The sequence below is a fragment of the Loxodonta africana genome, unplaced genomic scaffold (assembly GCF_030014295.1).
Source record: "Loxodonta africana isolate mLoxAfr1 unplaced genomic scaffold, mLoxAfr1.hap2 scaffold_85, whole genome shotgun sequence".
NCBI lineage: Eukaryota > Metazoa > Chordata > Mammalia > Proboscidea > Elephantidae > Loxodonta > Loxodonta africana.
In genome coordinates this window covers 727,120-742,185 of record NW_026975592.1, presented here as the reverse complement: position 1 = coordinate 742,185, position 15,066 = coordinate 727,120, and the positions used below count along the sequence as shown (strand labels likewise).

The following is a 15,066-nucleotide window of genomic DNA, read 5'->3' as shown; positions in this document are numbered from 1 at the left end:
TATGGATTTTGAAAATCAGACTCAATATTGACAGCCATGGACATTGGGCACATCTTGAGAATTCAATGTAAGAAACACTGATATTGAAAGCGGCAGAACACTTTTAATTTATGTCAGACATGCATGGCAAGATGATTTGATGGACGACTTTTTGTGTTGTTTAAATTTAACTTCGCACTCAAGTTGCTTAGATATTTTTACGGAATTAGAAACCTGCATTGTTGGTCAATATAAATTTATCTGGAAAACCTGCAAAGGAATCACAAGTGAAGGAAGAGCATACGGAATTGGAAAACATAGCACAGTCATTAAATAACTGTTACAATCTACTAATAATGATGCTATGTGGAATCATTGTTCTAAGCATGAAGGAGCTTTGGGATCCAGAGAAATTCTACAGAAACTCATGGGTGTGTTAAAACATGCAGTAAAATTGTTAATTTTATAAAAAGTAGCTCACCGAGTAGGCTACTTCTTGAAACACTTTGTTCAGAGATTGGAACTAGTCATACCCACTTGCTGTATCATACAAAAGTTCATGTTTTGTGATTGGGTCAGCGAAAGAGGACTTTTGTGTCCATTAATTTCCAGAAGGCAACCTTCACATCTTTGTTCCTCAGGCTATAGATGAGCGGGTTCAGCATGGGCTTAACCACTGTGTAGAATACAGAGGCCACTTTGCTGAGAGTTTTTGGAGTTAGGCACACAGTAGAGGGAAAGGATGGTCCCGTGGAAGATGGTGATGGCATTCAGGTGGGAGGCACAGGTGGAGAAAGAAGGCTTTGCGACGTCCACTGGCAGATTGGATTTTTAGTACAGTCACAAAAATAAAAACATACGAAGTAAGAATGATTAGTAGTGTACTCACCTCATTGAAGGTGGCAAACCCAAAAAGCAGACTTTGGGGAATGTGTATATCAGAACTAGAGACAGCTATGAGAGCAGTATACTCACAGAAAAAGTGGTTGATTACATTGTGACCAGAAAAGTCTAGAAGGAGAGCATAGCAAAGGAGTACCAAGGGGCCAAACATCCCCCACAGATATGAGCCAGCCACCAGCTGGGCAGAGAGTCTTTGTGACATGGCCACTGTATAGAGCAGAGGGTTGCAGATGACCACTAAGTGGTCATAGGCCATCACTGCCAGCAGGAAGGACTCAGTCACCACTGCAGTACAGGACAAGAAGAACTGGAGCATGCAGCTAAAGTAGAAGATGCTTTTGTCTGCCATGACCAAGTTTTCAAGCAGCTTTGGAGTAACGATAGAGGAGTAACAAAAATCAACAAAAGAAAGGTGACTAAGGAAAAAGTACATGGGGGTGTGAAATTTGGGGTTAATCTTGATGATCACTATCATCCCAAGATTTCCTACCACGGTGACAATGTATGTGATCAGAAACACAAGGAAGAGAGGGATCTGAATCTCTGGGTAATCTGTGAATCCCAAGAGGGCAAAGGTTGTCTCCACACTCAGGTTTCTTTCAGCCATTGTCACACTTCCTTTCAATGGAAAGAGATGAGAAGAGAGAGTTGTTCCTGCCAAAAGAGAAGATGTGGGGAGTGAATGACAAATGTGTTATGATTTGTTCTGGTAGAGAAAAGATAACATGAAGAAACAGTTATTGGAACTAGTTCTCTCCATGTAGAAAATGCCTCACCCAAATAACTGCAATGTGTATACCAAACCAAGCTGATGTCTAAAATGTCAAAGCATTTCCATTGTCTTTTGGTATATTGGAATATGGGTTTCCTATAAGTACTTATGATATTGAGTGTATAGGAGTTATATTGACACACGAGTTAACTTTATCCTTGGATGCGCACATTAGATAGTAGCATCAAACACACATAACTGGTACTGAGCAAACTTTTTCGCATACCTACAGCACATAAGCTAGTGAGATTCTGTGAAAAAAATGTAAAATTTTTGCCTCGAGAAACAAAATATGCTGCTGCACTTTTTTGCCTATATACTCAAATTAAATAAAATATTTAAAGGAATATACTTCTAAGTTTAAAATAAGATACCAGACAACCTAAGAAGAAAGCAGAGTGATCTCATTCCTAAACCAAAACCCACTGCCGTCGAGATCTCATTAGCACTTTTTAATCCATGCGGGCTACTACTTCTGTTGAATTGCTTAGTTGCCCAGTGGTTGAGGCTAAAGAGGGCAATGACTTCCTTTTGACCTGAGAGGTATACCCACTCTATTAGGGTTTATGGCTTAATTTATCAGTTAAAGCTTAGCTTCTATCATAGCCCAGGCATTATACATACATGAGGAGCCTTGGTGGAGTAGTGGTTAGGAGTTTGGCTGCTAACCAAAAAGATCAGCAGTACAAACCCAGTAGCTACTCCTTAGAAACCTATGGGACAGTTGTACTCTGTCCTATTGGGTCAATATTAGTCCAAACCAACTTGATGCGAATGGGTTTGGTTTTGGTTTGGGTGGAGTAGTGGTTAAAGCTGAAAGGCTGGCAGTTCAAACCCCCAGCTTCTGGAGGGAGAAAGGTGTTGTAGTCAGCTTCCATAAGGATTTACAACCTTGGAAACCATATGGGGAGTTCTGCTCTCTACCATATGGTCGCTAAGAGTTGCAATCGACTTGACAACAGACACATAGATGTGTAAGTATGCATATGCATTCATAATACACACATGCATACATGCACATATGCACACATGTGTACATGTGTATATGTATATATTTTAGAGGTTCCGAGATTTATCAAATTAGAGTTACGACAGGACTAACCAGAAAGTTATGTTTGCATATGAATTGCAGCTTGCTTAGTCAATTCTTTCTTATAAAAAGTTTATATACCAATTTAAGGTGCATATAAAGAGGATATGGGAAAATATCCATTTTCAAGTAAAAAATTTATTCTATTCTTTGTGAAATGCCTGTCAATGGATAATAAAGCCAAATATGTCCATGATTATTAAGTTCTTTCCTTAATATGATTGGGCATAGACTTAACAGTTTTAGTGACTTAACATTGGAAAAAAAATCAAAGGACGTCCTATTATCATATCAGGGAAATAATATTTTCACTATTTCATTAAAAAAAAAAAACCAAAAAACAAAAAACCTGAGGCAACTCACCTGCTGCAGAGAAACAGGCCACCACTGTAAGCTGAGTATTTCGGGAGCACCGCAGCGATTACATCTACCTCTACAGCCCTTGGGACTCCAACTTTGGGGAATCACTAGCAACTATGCCTCAAGCCAATTAACTAAGACAAGAGCCAGGTTCTTTGTACCATCGTCAAAGACTGGAATTTCCTTGTAATCACATAGAAAAGTTGTAGCACGAAGTTGACTACCAGCCTTTATTTGCACGTTACTAAATGTCCTATGGAATTAAGACTCGACGGCACTGGGTTTTGGTTGCTTTTTAAGCTAAAGCAGGATTTCTCACATCAAAGGTTCTTACCACATCTGTAATAAAATTGCCTAGGATTCTAGTCTTCTAGGCCCCCAAAACTTCTGAGATCAGAATTCCTAGGAATGGGACTCAACAGTATCCACATTTAAGAAGGAACTTGGGTGACACATAGGAACTTTAAAGTGTAAAAACCACTGCTAAGTGCTAAAATCATGTTGGTAAGATGGTAAGATCCAGTATTTTTTTTTTGCCCTGTCTTCTGTATACTTAACAGGATGCTAGAAATGAGAATAGAATAGTAGATTGAACTCATTCATCCATTAATTCAACACATTTTTTAGCGTCTATCATGCTGATCATTTTATGTTTGCTTCTACCTGTCCGTTTTCTGCTCTTCTGTCTCTTTCTATGTGCTCCTTGGTATGATACATGGAAGATTGATATCAACGTAAGATCCCTTGTTGTTTAGCCGCAGATTATTTTCTCTAAAATGTTGTTACTAAGAGGCTATTGGCATGAGGAAGGAGAGTGTTTGACGTAACAGGCTGAGATTTGTGAGATTCTTAACTATGACTTTTTTTTCACTTTTGTTACCTTGGTTACCCATCAGGACCTTCACATAGAAATCAACATTTTTTCTTCACACTTGGTGGTATCATGTTTACCATCACTTCCTGTACAATAACAAACATATATGAGGCCTTAGGAAGAAAGAAAGAAAGAACTTGGTTGGAGTTTAGAGATAGTGCCTCCAGGCTCTTAGTGGTAATTCTCCTACATGCATACTCCTCCATAAACCAAACCAAACCCTTGGTGTCAAGTTGATTCTGACTCAGCAGCCCTATAGGACAGAGTAAAACTGCCCCGTAGGGTCTCCAAGGAGTGGTTGGTGGATGCAAACTGCTGACCTTTAGGTTAGCATCTGTAGCTCTTAACCACTGTGTCACCAGGGCTCCAAAATCCTAGTCAGCTATAATTTTTCAGAATTTTCTGTAACTTTGACATGCACATTGTTTAAAGAGGATTGAAGAATTTTGCTGCTGTTGTTGTTGCTGTTTGTTTTTTAATCATGTACCATGCTAATATGTGTGTCAAACAATTTGAGTTTTATGATTCAATGTTTACTTGTTAAATATTAGATTCTTAGGGCTACCACAAGAAATTACCACAAACTTGGTGGCTTAAAAGAACAGAAATTTATTTGCTTACAGTTCTGGAGGCCAAATGTTTGAAATGAAGGTAATGGCAGGGACATGGTCCCTCTAAAGACTCTAGAAGGAAATCCTTCCTTGACTCTTCCAGCTTCCCATCAGTCCTTGTATTCCTGGGCTTGTAGTAGCGTAACTCCAAGTCCTGCCTTCATCTCTACATGGCTTTCTTCTCTGTGTGACTCTGTGTCCTTGTCTGGTTCTCATAATGAGACTTACTGGATTCATAGCCTGCCCTAAGAGAGCATGTAGGAGTCCTGGTGGCACAGTGGTTAAGAATTTAGCTGCTAACCTAAAGGTGGCTGTTCAAACCCACCAGCTGCTCCACAGGAAAAAGATGTGGCAGTCAGCTTCCATAAAGATTACAGCCTTGGAATTCCTATGGGGTAGCTCTACTCTGTCCTATAAGGTCTCTTTGAGTGGAAATTAATTCTGAGGCAATGGGTTTTAGTGTTAAGAAAATATGAATTTATGTTAATCCTTAACTACGTCTGCAAAGAATCTGTCTCCAAAAAGGTTATATTCTGAAGTTCTAGGTGGGTATGAGTATTTTGGGGGGAGATGCTATTCAATCCACTATGCTTGATTCACTTCACGTATGATTCAAACCTATTTTAGTAAAGATTGAAATGACTAAAAATCAAATTATTAGATAACTGGTGTGCTGCAATAGATTTAAAAAATCAGATGGGTAAATTGACTAAATAATTTGAATTACCATCTCTTCTAGAAACATTGAATGATTTTTAACATCATAAAGCAAACTCTCTCCAGAAAAATACATAAATCTTCAAGATTGTGTTAGGTGGCTCATGAACTTTCTGACAGTCTCCTTCACATCTTTGTTTGTAGATCAGGGGGTTCGGCATGGGGATGACCACTGTATAAAACACAGATTCTACTTTGACTATGAGCCATGAGGTTTTGGAGTGGGGTACACAATAGAGGAACAGGACAGTCTCATGGAAAATGGCGATGGCGGTCAAGTGGGAGGCATAGGTGGAGAAGATTTTTTGGCGCCCCCCATTGGAAGGCATTTTTATGACAGTTACAGAAATGAAAAGTGTAGCGAAGATAATCACCAGGTTGCTGACCTCATTGAATATGGCAAAGAGAAAACAAAGCACCTGGATGATACAGGGATCAGAGCAGGAGACAGAAACAATAACCGAGTGCTCACAGACAAAGTTATTTATGATGGTAGAGCCACAAAAGGATAATGTCAGGAGAAAATAAGTGAGTGTCAGGGAAGCAACTATACCCCATGCATAGGGCCCACCGACTAATGATGCCCAGAGCTTTTGGGACATGACGATGGTGTAAAGCAGGGGGTTACAAACTGCCACAAAACAGTCATAGGCCATCACTGCCAACATGAATGTTTCTGCAACTGCAAATATACAAGCCAAGAAGAACTGCATGATGCACTCTGTGAAGGAGATGGTTCTGTCTCCCACAACCAAGTTTTCTAATAGTTTGGGTGTAACTATAGTGGAGTAGCAGAAATCAACAAAAGACAAGTGACTGAGGAAAAAGAACATGGGGGTGTGGCGTTTGGGGTTGATCCTGATGATCACAATCATGCCCAGGTTCCCCACCACAGTGACCATGTAGACAAACTGAGTTTTGAACCTCCCCTCAAAAAACCGTCCATTTGACTCTAACTCATGGCAACTCCATGTCTTACGGAGTAAAACTACTCCACATGGTTTTGTTGACTGTGATGTTTATGGAAGCAGTTTGCCAGGCCTTTCTTCCAGGAGCTGCTAGGTGGGTTTAAATTGCCATCCCTTAGGTTAGCAGTCAATGACATGTCCAGATCTTTCCTTATATGTCTCTTCATTTTGATCCTTTTTTGCCGTAATGAAATTGGAATTGATTCCTGTGTGTCATTTTAGCAAATTCTCAAACCTCAGGGAGCTGTGGGAGTTAACAGGTCAGATGTGAGGGGGCTGCAGACCCCCTAACTTGCAGCTGATATCTGAGGTCTTGAGGAGACATGGACTCTGGAGGATTGTGCTCTCTATCTTTGAGATCTGACCTAACTCTGAGTGGTTAGGGTCAGAAGAAAAAGTGGGTCATAAGAAACTGGTATCACCACAAAAATGAACTATCTGATTTTTTTTCTCTTCTTTTCAGGCATCTTTTTTACTCCAGTGGACCTTGTAATACTTTTAAGAGCAATTGCTGTTCTAAATTCTGCCTGTTTAAAAGCAGGAATTGTTTTTCTTGTCCTGATCCAAACATTGAGTTATATAGGTGTTCTGTCCTATATCAGAAGTAATTGCCATTGAAAAGCCATCCCTTTTTAGACAAACCACAACTTCACCTTTGATCTCGACAAGACACTTATATCAGAGGGGAATTATACCTCATCAGTCCAGTTCCCAAAACGTCTTAACTTAGATGAATTTGAATTATGAGAAGATCAAGGTCAGCAAAGGCACAACTCAGGTGCAGATTTACCTATTATAGACATATATTTTATTTATGTGTGTGGAAACCCTGGTGCAATAGTGGTTAAGTACTACGGCTGCTAACCAAGAGGTCAGCAGTTTGAATCCACCAGGTGCTCCTTGGAAACGCTACGGGGCACTTCTACTCTGTCCTGCAGGGTCGCTATGAGTTGGAATTGACTCTAGGGCAGCGGGGTTTGTTTTTTTGGTTTTGAAGGCATTGTTGTTGTGTGCCATCCAGTCACTATATTTCCTTTTCCCTGGATTAAAATGACAACAGGTTGTTCTATCCTTCCTGCCTTCTCCTGTTTATGCTTGATAACTCATCATGAAAGAAAATGTACCTCTTGTTGAAATATCACTTAAGAAAAGAGCAAAAAGTATTCATAAAAGGAACACACACACACACACACCCACAAACACACACCACTGTATTTTTTTTCCTCCACTATATAGTTTTTTTTATATATATAGTTGCATACATTAACAAGAACCATTTTCTCCTAAAGTTAAAATATTTGATTTCATTTCTCTTGGGTAAATAAGCACTTAAGGAAGAAACTGCTCAATTTTATATAAAGTTCCTGTGTAAGTTCATAAGATACCACTAAACTGTTTTTCAAGTACATTTTACCTGCTACATTTCCATTTGAAGTACATGAATATTCCACCTCATCCGTGTTCACAGGAATATTTGACATTTCTATCTTTTTAACTTTAGCCATTCCATTGGGTAAGTAGTGGTGTCTCATTTTAGATTTAATACACGTTGCACTGATGACTAATGATGCCGAGTAGCTTTTCAAGTGCTCATCGGCTGGTTGGATAACTTCTGTGTATGTTCTACATATACATCAATTGTCAGGCGTATATATTGCAAGTATTTTCTCACAGTTTGTGGCTGACCTTTCCTTTTTCTTAATGGTGTCTTTGAAGAGAAGTCATTTTTCATGTTGATAAAATTCATTTTATCAATTTTTAATTCATTCTTTTTGTTCTATGTAAAAAAAGTCCTTACGCCAAGTGTTCAAAAATTTTCCAATGTTTCTGCCATTTTTTAATTTCTGTTAAGTTTTAACTTTCAATTCAAATTAATATTTGTGTATGGTGTGAGGTAAGACCTAAGGTTAATTTTTCAATAGGAGTATCTCATTGTTCCCAAATTATTTTGTTGAGAAAGTATCCTTTCTCCGTTGAAATTTAAATGAGAAAAAATGTATGAGTATATTTGGACACTATTCTATTCCATTGATCTATAGGTATCTCCTTACTCCATTAGCCTATTATTTTAATTATTCAAATACTTTCTTTAGAAAAAAATGATAAAATGAATATTAGGCTGGTAAAACAATACTTTAATTAAATTGGGTTTCCTAGTGAACAGGCCATATTTTTTATTTAATAAAGATGAATTCTGCTATTCAGTGTAATAACTATCAAAAGGTTGCCTTGTGTACAAGACACCATAAGCTGAAGCACTTGTTAAAGCCACCTCTAGAGGACAGAATTTCTGTTTAGAATTCTAGGGGAATATCCTGGATTTGTGCATATTTGATAAACTAGGAATTTGATTTACTTTGGGAACACACATAAAAAATTACACCATATATGGTAAAGTATTTTAAAATAATTCACATATATTGCAACAAGTTGAGAATTTTATTTTATTTTTTTAATTTTTGGTTTACATGTGCTTTAGAGCTATTTCACTAAACATTGATGTATGGAAACATCAGTCATCATAAAATCATACATATGCTACTACTGTAGATGTATTAACTCACAGGCTACTGGGTAAAATAATCTGAATAATAAATTATACTATGCGAGTTGAAGAATCTTTAACATAATGAATCAAATTATTTTTGGAATATAAAATACTGAACCTAACAATATCATGGTGATTGAAAAAGGAGTTTTGTTTTAACTAAGTTTCTGAATGTGTCCGTCACATCCTTGTTCCTAAGGCTGTAGATTAACGGATTCAATGTGGGAATCACTACAGTATAAAACACAGAATCCACTTCAATTATGAGCCAGGAAGTTTGGGGGTTAGGGATACAGTAGAGGAAAAGGATGGTCCCATGGAAGATGGTGATGGCGGTCAGGTGGGAGGCACAGGTAGAGAAGGTTTTATGGTGTCCACTTGTAGAAGGCATCTTCATGACAGTGATAAAAACGAATACATAGGAAGTAAAGATGATCATCAGGTTGCTCACCTCATTGATTATGGTGACAATAAAACACAGCATCTCACTGATGTAGGAGTCCAAGCAGGAGACGGAAACAATTACAGAGTGGTCACAGATAAAATTATTTATAATGCTAGACTCACCATAAGTTATTGTGAGAAGAAAGTATGTGAGTGTCAGAGAGCACACTACACCCCATGTGTAGGACCCAGCCACCAGCAGAACACAAAGCTTCTATGACATAGTAGTGGTATACAGCAAGGGGTTACAAACTCCCACAAAACGGTCATAAGCCATCGCCGTTAACATGAATGTTTCTGCCACTCCAAATATGCAAGCAAGACAAAACTGCATGATGCAACCAGAGAAAGAGATAGTTCTGCCTTCCACAATCAAGTTCTCCAGCAGTTTGGGTGTAACTACAGTGGAATAACAGAAATCCACAAAAGACAAGTAAGTGACTGAGGAAAAAGTACATAATCGTGTGGAGTTTTGGACTGATCCTGATAATTATTATCATGTCTAGATTCCCCACCGCGGTGACTGTGTAGGTGGACAAGAAAGTCAGGAAGAGTGGAACCTGGAGTCCTGGGTATTCTGAAAAACCCAACATTATAAAAGTGGGTATGATACTTTGATTTCCTTCAGATAACATGATTTCTGTTGGAGAAAAAACACAAGTTGACTAGGAAGAAGCAGAGAGAGGAAAGAGGTTTCATGTGGTTCTGTGGGGAGTGATATGAAACAGTGAGTCTCAAAGTATGGCCCCCAAATCAGCAACATCAGAATCATTTGGGAACTTATTAGGAGTGCAAATTCTTCAGCCCTACTGCCAACCTCCTAAATAAAAACTCTGAGATGAGGCTCATAATTTGGGGTGAAATCAGGCCTCCAGGTGATTTTTTTTTTTTTTTCCTGTGTCCACCTGATTTAATTAGCTCACTCTTCATCAGTATATCTCTCCCCCCCACTGACCAGTCCTTTTCATGCCTGATGATTTGTCTTCGGGGATGGTTCCTGTCCTGTGCCATCAGAAGTTCTGGGGAGCATTGTCTCTGGGATTCCTCTAGTCGCAAGCATACCATTAGGTGTGGTCTTTTAATGAGAATTTGGGGTCTGCATCCCATTGGTCTCCTGCTCCCTCAGGAGTTGTCTGTTGTGTTCCCTGACAGGGCAGACATCGATTGTGGCCGGGCACCAACTCGTTCTTCTGGTCTCAGGATATTGTAGGTCTCTGGTTCAAGTGGCCCTTTCTGTCCCTTGGGTTCTTAGTTGTCGTGTGACCTTGGTGTTCTTCCTTTGCCTTTGCTCCCGGTGGGTTGAGACCAATTAATGTATTTTAGATGGCTGCTTGTTGGCATTTAGGACCCCAGGTGTCACAATTCAAAGTGGGATGCAGAGTGTTTTCATAATAGAATTGTTTTGCCCATTGATTTAGAAGTCCTCTCAAACCAAGTTCCCCAGACCCCAGCCCCTGCTTCGCTATCCTTTGAAGCTTTCATTTTATCTCGGAAACCTCTTTACTTTTAATCCTGTCCAATTAGGCTGACCTTCCATGTTTTGAGTGTTGTCTTTCCCTTCACCCAAAGCAGTTCCCATCTACAGATTGATCAATAAAAAGCCCTCTCCCTCCCTCCCTCCCTCCCTCCCTCCCTCCCTCCCCCCTTTGTAACCACAAAAGTATGTGTTCTTTTCCGTTTTTTCTATTTCTCAAGATCTTATAATAGTGGTCTTATACAATATTTGTCCTTTTGCAACTGACTCATTTCGCTCAGCATAATGCCTTCCAGATTCCTCCATGTTATGAAGTGTTTCAGAGATTCGTCACTGTTCTTTATCGATGCGTAGTATTCCATTGTGTGAATATACCACAATTTATTTACCCATTCGTCCGTTGATGGACATCTTGGTTGCTTCCAGCTTTTTGCTATTGTAAACAGAGCTGCAATAAACATGGGTGTGCATATATCTGTTTGTGTGAAGGGTCTTGTATTTTTAGGGTATATTCCGAGGAGTGGGATTTCTGGGTTGTATGGCCTCCAGGTGATTTTGTTGCATGCTAAAGTGTGAAAAACACTGGTGTGAAAAATATATAAATGAAGAAAACCTGTTGCCATTAAGTTGAATCAGATTCATAGAGACAATATAGGACAGAGTAGAACTGCCCCTTAGGGTTTTGCAGCCGATCTCTCAACCACTACACCAACGAAATCCAAAACCAAACCCTTTGCCATCAAATAGAGTCCAACTCATACTGAACCTATAGGACAGAGTAGAACTGCCCATAGAGTTTCCAAGGAGAGTTTCTAAGGTCAACCATTAGACCACCAAAGTTTCCACTACAACGACAGGGCTCTCTCTCTCTCTCTCTATATATAAAACTTTGGAAGTACTGGTGGTGTAGTGGTTAAGTGCTACAGCTGCTAACCAAGAGGTAGGCAGTTCGAATCCACCATGTGCTCCTTGGAAGCTCTATGGGGCAGTTCTACTCTGTCCTATAGGGTCACTATGAGTTGGAATTGACTCGACGGCAGTGGGTCTTTAATATATTACTCTTTATTATATGTTTTTTTATATATATTACATATACATATAACTATTTAAATGTTAGTCTTTGTTAGTATTATTAATATGAAACTAACATATACATATAGGGCATAAAAGAAAATTAAAGAAACCAGAATCCAGGGTGGTACAATAAAAGCACAAAGAACCTTTAAAAATTTTAGAATTATTTACTTTTAAATTTTCCACCTTGTCTAGGCATAGCATGGAATTAAATACTTACAGAATTTTTGAGTTGAAATATACCTTAAAATGTATCTAGCCCAACTTCTCACTTAATAGTTCAGATTTCTACACATAACCTCATCCCTGAGATGCTCGTGTAGTCTCTGTCATCAAAACCTCCATCAATGGTACACTGACTCCTGAATATTTTATGGGGTTTCTATTGATTGTTGTGCTTAACTTTTATTATTAATTAAATTTAATTAATTAAAATTTTATAAGTAGTAAAAAATTAAAGTAATTTCTTTCTTATGCATATGCATATGTGTGTATACACACACATATATACATATATAGTTTCAAGAAAGCATATCTATCTTATATTCACCAACAATAATTCCATTAAAAAAATTCTACACTGCAAATTATATATTTTCTTAGCCAATACGAAGCAAGCCCTCTTTTATGATGAGATAAACTTGGCAATGAGAATAGTAACACACAAAATGACTGTCCCCAGGATATAGACATGAGGCTGGAGCTAAAACACATCAGTGATCTGTCTCAACTTTATAGCCTTGCCTGGACTCAGCCCCAGGAGTGCCTACTTTACATGTACTACAAGTAGCCCCGACACAGAGTATTTGTCGTGAGCATATTCTTCCCAATAACAAAAGGGACTGGGTAGATACATTTTAAACATCCATTATTGTTCACGCTATTTTAATAATTAAGCTCTCCCTCAACATTTGAACATATACCCTATTTTAACTAGGCAAAACCCTGGCAAGTTAGGGAGATGGCTACTATCTCTGCTACTACTTAAGACACTTATTACGTCCATAACAAAAAGATACACAGAGAAAACTTTGACGTTGTGCCCTAGCAATTTCAAATAAACTTGTTGAAAACCTATGGATTAGAATTAGGATTTTATTCAAATGGAAACTAGGACGAGGGGAGTTCAAAATCAGCAAACATCTCCAAAGTCTTCTGCCACTTTTCTCTATTAGTTCTCAGTAGTGTCACCACTGCCAGTTTCTGCAACACACAGTATAATTCTCAGGATCATTTCATGCCCTGTTAGTGAAAATTCAAACAGGTCCAACCATAAAAAGGGATCTATTACATTTTTTAATCCGTATGAGCTGGTGTTCCATGTTTTCTACCTTAACAGAAAAATACCAGAAGAGAACTGAACTGACCTGAAACCAGGAGATTTTGATTAATTAATTTAATGAGGATTTCCTTTTAAGATTAATGAATTCCAGGCATTTTTCTTCTCAGTAATTGAACATTCTTTAAAAAACTAACAGACCTGAGGTTTGTAATACAAGTGACAGTACATTTAAATGAGTGTGCCAGGAAAATGGCATTTTATTTCCCAGATATAAGAAATATCAGAGATTAAAAAGAAAAAAAAAAAAAACTGAACCCAAATCCACAGTCCAAAACTTCCCAGTCTCTGGGATTTATATCCGCTGCCATGACCGTGAGTCGCTATGAGTCGGAATCGACTCGATGGCACGGAGGGTTTGGGTTGCCATGACCGTGGAGATATAGACCCCAGAGAATCATAACTAGAACATTACTCAGTGAGCCACGAACCAAGCAATTAGTTGAAATTCTCTCTTGTGTCATTGCGGTGGATGTATTTTCTTTAAAATCATTAAGGATAATTACTGAATCTATTCCATTAGTCTTCTTTTAGAAATTAAATTATTAAAAGAATTCATATTTCTTGAAGAAAACATGAACTACAGAGTTTGAAAAAAGAACATATAAAAAATAAATAGCTGCTATTAACTGTATTGCATTTGAAATTCTACATTTAAGTTTATAGTGGAGAAATGTGCAAAACTACCTTAACCAAATGATGAAGGTTACCATTACGAGTGATGCCATGGGCATATCATGCACTCCCTGATATGATGTGATGATAAAGGCACTTCTCCTGTGTGAAAGTCTTCCTCAAAACTCAAAATCCCAACTTAATCACAGAAAGCCATCAGGCAAACTTAGATTTGGGGACATTCTATAAGATATCTAGCCAGTGCTCTTTAAGATTTTCAAAGTCAAGAAAAATGAGAAAAAAGTTAGAAACTGTCACAGACCAGATGACACTGGAGAGACTATAGCTAAATGCCATGTGATACGCTGAATTAGATCATGAAACAGAGAGAGGACATTGATAGGAAAACTTGTGAGATTTAAACACAGTCTGGAGTTTAGTAATACTAACACACCAACAATCAACACCCATGGAAGCAGCACTCAAGAAATGAAATGATGTATTGCATTGGGAAAATCTGTGGCAAAATACCCTTTTAAAGTTTAAAACGCAAAACGTCACTTTGATGACTAAGGTGCATTTGAATCAAGCCATTCTATTTTCAATCTATTCATATGCATGTACTCCATGTGTCTGTCATTTGTCATACTGTGGGGGCTTGCCTGTTGCTCTCTTGCTGGAAGCTATTCCACCAGTATTCGAATACCAGCAGGGTCACTCATGGCTGACAGGTTTCAGCTGAGCTTCCAGACTAACACAGACTAGGAACAAGGACAAAGCAGTCTACTTCTGAAAAGATTTAGCCAGTGAAAACCTTATGAATAACAGTGAAACATTTTCTGATATAGTGCCTGTAGATGAGCCCCCCAGGTTAGAAGGCACTCAAAATACGACTGGGGAACAACTGCTCCCGCAAAGTAGAGTCGACCATAATGATGTGGATGGAGTCAAGCCTTTGGGACCTTCATTTGCTGATGCGGCCTGACTCAAAATGAGAAAAAAACAGCTGCAAATATCCATTAATAATTGGAGTGTGGAATGTATGAAGTATGAATCTAGAAAAGCTGGGAATTGTCAAAAATGAAATGAAAAACATAAACATCAACATCCTAAGCATGAGTGAGCTGAAATGGACAGGTATTGGACATTTTGAAGCAAACAATCATATGGTCTACTATGCCGGGAAGGACAACTTGAAGAGGAATGGCTTTGCATTCATCACCAAAAAGAACATTTCAAGATCTATCCTGAAGTACAATGTTGTCAGTGATAGGATAATACCTATAAACCTACAAGGA

General features: G+C 38.4%; 1 protein-coding gene and 2 pseudogenes across 1 annotated transcript; all 3 read right to left on the bottom strand.

Moving 5' to 3' along the window:
* Positions 1 to 554: 554 nt before the first annotated feature.
* Positions 555 to 2,084, bottom strand: LOC135230187 (olfactory receptor 5D14-like; annotated as a pseudogene).
* Positions 2,085 to 5,350: 3,266 nt separating this feature from the next.
* Positions 5,351 to 6,964, bottom strand: LOC100671635 (olfactory receptor 5D13-like). Its single transcript, XM_010602680.3, has one exon. The coding sequence runs from the start codon at positions 6,206 to 6,208 to the stop codon at positions 5,351 to 5,353; it is 858 nt and encodes a 285-aa protein (XP_010600982.2). The 5' UTR covers positions 6,209 to 6,964.
* A 1,500-nt stretch (positions 6,965 to 8,464) lies between these two features.
* On the bottom strand, positions 8,465 to 10,884 carry LOC100671919 (olfactory receptor 5D13-like; annotated as a pseudogene).
* Between the last annotated feature and the right edge of the window lie 4,182 nt (positions 10,885 to 15,066).